This window comes from Octopus sinensis, unplaced genomic scaffold, assembly GCF_006345805.1.
Source record: "Octopus sinensis unplaced genomic scaffold, ASM634580v1 Contig02586, whole genome shotgun sequence".
Classification (NCBI taxonomy): domain Eukaryota; kingdom Metazoa; phylum Mollusca; class Cephalopoda; order Octopoda; family Octopodidae; genus Octopus; species Octopus sinensis.
In genome coordinates, this window is record NW_021825821.1 from 378,394 (window position 1) to 382,972 (window position 4,579).

A 4,579-nucleotide genomic window follows, 5' to 3' on the forward strand; every position below is an offset into this window, starting at 1 on the left:
AAACAGAAGGTATTTAACGGGTTACATTCGGGAGTCAAAATAAAGTTTCGAGAGGTAAGTTGATATTTTTGAACGCAGCTACTGCTTATTGCTTATAAACTATCGGAAATTAAACTCTCAAAGTCATTAAAATGAAAGCCGAGAAAATTATATATCAATATGAAATGAGAACAAGCAGAAATAGTTGTCACGATTGTTTTTTACTTAATTAATCCAAAAATTTGTAACGAAAACCCAGAAATCATATCTAAAATTCTATTTTATCAAGAAATTTTTACTATCTTTATAAAAAATAGCTATTTAATTACCAAAACGCTATTCGTTAATAGAAATTAATATACTAGAACAAATAAAAAATAAGTAATTACACCAAAAGAATGTTACTTGAATAATAATTAAAACCTAAATAATTTCCTTAATTAAAGAACATTCAAATAATAACATTTTTAGAAAGTAAAGAATCAGAATCCTACACCAACTCTTTTAATTGATACAAAATATTAGTAAAGAGTTCTCGAAGAGGTTTGTTCGGCATAAAACAATCATCCAAAAAAGTCTGATCAGTAAGTGCCTCAAAAATATGATCCAGTCTACATTTACTTCTATCGGAAAGATGTCGACCTATCAAAAGAGAAAATCCATTTTCCAAATCCCTGAACCGTTCGACCAAATATTCGTAATTATAAGTATAGTCGATAATCAAAAAACCCGAGCACGCTTGAACAATCTTTTCAAGTACTACTCTACAATGATCCAGACAGTCGTAATCGTTATCATTCAGTTTTCCAGAACGGTCAAGTATTCCGATCTTTATTATCAGCTTCATAATGTCTTTTATGATTGATTCAGAGAAAGATTTTGACTTTGAGAACTCCAAAAATAAAGCGACTGAAGAATCTAAAATTCCTGCCGTTTTCTCGTCGATTACGTTCTTGGTTAGTTTTAGTGAGCTGGCTAGCTTTGAAGCCATCTTCTTCTGGATTCTTATCCCCCAGGTGAATGAATCGCTGTTTTTTTCACTCACTAAGTATAAATAAAGTCAACAACAAAAACTTTAGAATGCCAGGAAATATGCGCATATTTTATTTTAATTACTAATGTATATTTTATATGTAATATTTAATTTTAAATATATTCTATAATTATTTATTTTTGTCAATTTTATTATAATCTTTTTTATTTTCTGAATTATAAAATTTTATTGTAAATTGTGATTTTTTATATTAATGAAGACAATCGACGACCGTGTCTTTAAAATAAAATACCATTCATTAGTTATCTACGATTCTTATAAAAATTAACTTTAAAATTTGTGAAAATTAAAAAAACTCAAATTAGTTAAAAATTACTGAACTTTATTCTGGCTGTATAATCATTTGTCAAACTTTTACATGTTTATGGGGAACTAGAAAATTCGTGGGCTAGAATTTTTTTGGAATTGAATCAAATACCATTTTATATCGTTTCAAGGATGAATAAAATTTTAATATAAAAAAGATCAGGTTTTGGTGAACAAATTTTAGTTTACTGAATTTATATAAGAAAAAATCTTGGTTGCGGCAATATTGCTGGAAAGAGAAATCCCGGCCGACCGAGGACTCGGTGGCTATCAACGGTAAAAGACGTCACGGGATTTCCTTTGCAGTTGGTTCTCGAAATTACGAATGACTGCGAGGGGTCGAGAAAATTGGCTTATGAGATCTCCAAGCGTCGGACTTGACTTAATTGGATAACCTAACCTATGATTGACAGGTGGAATGATTATTTACATTACAACAACTGTAATATAGACTGAGTTCAGTTAGAAATAAACATATTACTACAGCATGACTCAATTGTTATTTATTCTCTGATTCGAGCCCAAATGTCTTTATTGTATTACATTATTTTCAACAATTACATAAAACTTTTTTAGAAAAAGTCTTCCCGACTACAAATTGAGGCACTAAGTGCGACTGAACGTATATCCTAAATTGCCCAAACTACAATAATCCATTGTTTCTTAACAATAAAGTGAAAACCACAACTTAATTTAAAAGATGAAGGACATTTTAAAAGAAATGTATTTTCACTACAATTTTGGATGGTTATTTTAGCAACATTTTTCAATTATTTTTAATATTTTTGAATTTATTTTTATCATTTGTATAATAATTATCGAATGGCTAACCACTTAATAAGATGATGAGCGGTGACTTTTTCTGTTGTTGTTGATTTTGATCAGAGATATCTAACATGCCAAATAATGACCAAAATGGATTTAAAATTAAATTTAACGACACAATGTAAGATTTATATCAAAATTAGTAAAATAGTGATCAATTTAGCCTGCTAGTCCCTGGAAACGACAATCTTAGTGAAACTGCCGATTTGAGAATATTAGAAGCATTCGAACAACAATATGAGAAGAGATTTGGCAAAACTGAAACTGCCCCTATTAGTATTGAAAATATTGTTCAAAACGAGAATACGCAGTCTGATGCGACAACAGTATTCCCTTTAAGTGAAGTGGAAGCTCATAGTAACCTCATCTCCCTAGTATTCCCTAGCCAAGTATTCCTTCTTGTCATTGGCAGTCAGAGAAAGCAGAACAACCATGTCGTCCTGTTTTTAATCACCCAGCCATTGCTAATGATTTTGCTTGTCTTAATCAGGAGATGGATGCTTTGGCGAACTCCATAGAAAGACTCGTGTCTCTCTCTACTAAGATGGTTGACAGGATTGGGAATCTTTACGAAGATCGACTCAACCGACAATCCTCTTTAAAAGAACGTGTCCAAAGACTGGGCCAGATGTGTAGTGTGAAGGAACAGTCTAATTCATAATATATTGTTTATTAGTGCTGTTTTTTCTATCTCTGTTTGAATTTCTATATTTGCCTTGTAAAAGATTTTTATATAACATTCGAGTTATTGTTTTAACCCACGATCACGGGGTCACAGGGTTATAGCATTTTTCTTTGTTTTATTTGCTCAGAAAGGCTTTTGATTAAACAGTGTAGAACTGGCATCTGTGATATGCTTTTTCCGTTTCTCAATGAGACCGTCTAAGTAAAAGATTTGTAATTGCGAGCTTTTAGTCCTTGGGTAGGGAGATTTTGAAGATGTGTGTCTTATCACTCATAAATAAATTGAGACCTCTACATGTGGATGTTTAGAAAGCCGTGTTAATAAAGGTTTAAATGAGTTAATGGAGTGAAAATAGAGATAGGGACTGATTGCTGTGGGATTTGTTTGGTTTGAAAATTTATCTTATGAAAAACCCTTTTCAAATTTCCGGAAGAGTAAGATAGATATGATATGTTTATTTTTGCAGAGATGCCGGACATTAAGTTAAGGCCCAGTAGGATGCCTGACTCACTAAATCGTCCGTGGCTTGGTGTTTTTTTGCTATTTCGATTTCTGCTTAACTAATCTGCCATCCTGTTTGTTTTTAATTCAAATTTAATTTTAGTTACAGATAATCAGCATCGCCCTGTAAATAAAAATCGATTTCCCGGTGTTATAATTGATGCCTGACATTATAGCATGTCGATGTTACAAGGAAATGAATTAATTTTGTTTTTTAGGTCGATAAATCAAATCTTTCAAATCTCTGAAGACTTTAAGGGCCAACAAAAATAGAATTCAATCTTGAATTTTTTTGTCGTGGTCAATTACAGTTCTCGTTGATTCAATTGGGAAATAAAATCATAATTACTTGTCAATGTTTGAATGAATAACGTTTTTATTAATGATTAAAAATAACGTTACAATATATTTATTTTATTTTAATATTGTCGGAACATATTATATTTTGTGTTAGACTCGGAAAGCAATTATTGCATTCTATATTATACAAATAAATTATTAATACCATAGGCTTCTTGTGTTTGAATTTGAACATTCTCTATTACGATTTTATCAGGGTGACTGATATTGGTATTAAAATATAATACTTGTTATAAATGTCTATCGGGTAAGCTGCACGTTTTGACTTGATCCTTTTATTGATTATTAAAAACTTACAAAATTGGTTGTGACTCCCAATATAAAGCACATGCTTTCATAACATATAATCTGAAAATAAAATTCACTTAAACTTACAACACAGTGTTATGTTGAGAACCAAAATTAAATATGATAACTGTAAAATTAAATGGCATTACTCTAGATGTATACAGTCTGTACCAAAACATTATAATACTCGTAAATTTAGTTAAAATATAACTCTATTTTCACAAATATCCATTTTTATGACTTAATTTTTTACATTTAAATTCAAATTTACTTTCTTTAACTATTTAAAAAATTATTTGATTTTACGAGATCACTGGTTGGGTGATACAAATTGTCATGTACCATAACATTATAATAATTTTTGTCATGTACCATAACATTATAATAATTTTTGTATTTTTCATACAAAAACAAATTTATTTTAAATTTTACACGTTATTATTTAATTGACATGGGACGAAAAAGCGACTTGTCATTTGATACCAAAAAAATTATTTTAAATCTCCATACTTTTGGACTTAGTCAAAACAAAATCGCGGAAATCACAAATTGCTCACAAGGATCAGTTTCCAACGTGTTGC

General features: G+C 30.2%; 1 protein-coding gene across 1 annotated transcript; it reads right to left on the reverse strand.

Annotated features, from left to right (window-relative positions):
- Window positions 1–469: 469 nt before the first annotated feature.
- LOC115227300 (tumor necrosis factor alpha-induced protein 8-like protein) lies at window positions 470–970 on the reverse strand. Its single transcript, XM_029798178.1, has one exon. The coding sequence runs from the start codon at window positions 968–970 to the stop codon at window positions 470–472; it is 501 nt and encodes a 166-aa protein (XP_029654038.1).
- Between the last annotated feature and the right edge of the window lie 3,609 nt (window positions 971–4,579).

What these genes read in the sequence shown, in the direction of transcription:
- LOC115227300 (XM_029798178.1), bottom strand. Translation starts at nt 970, where the DNA reads ATGGCTTCAAAGCTAGCCAGCTCACTAAAACTAACCAAGAACGTAATC.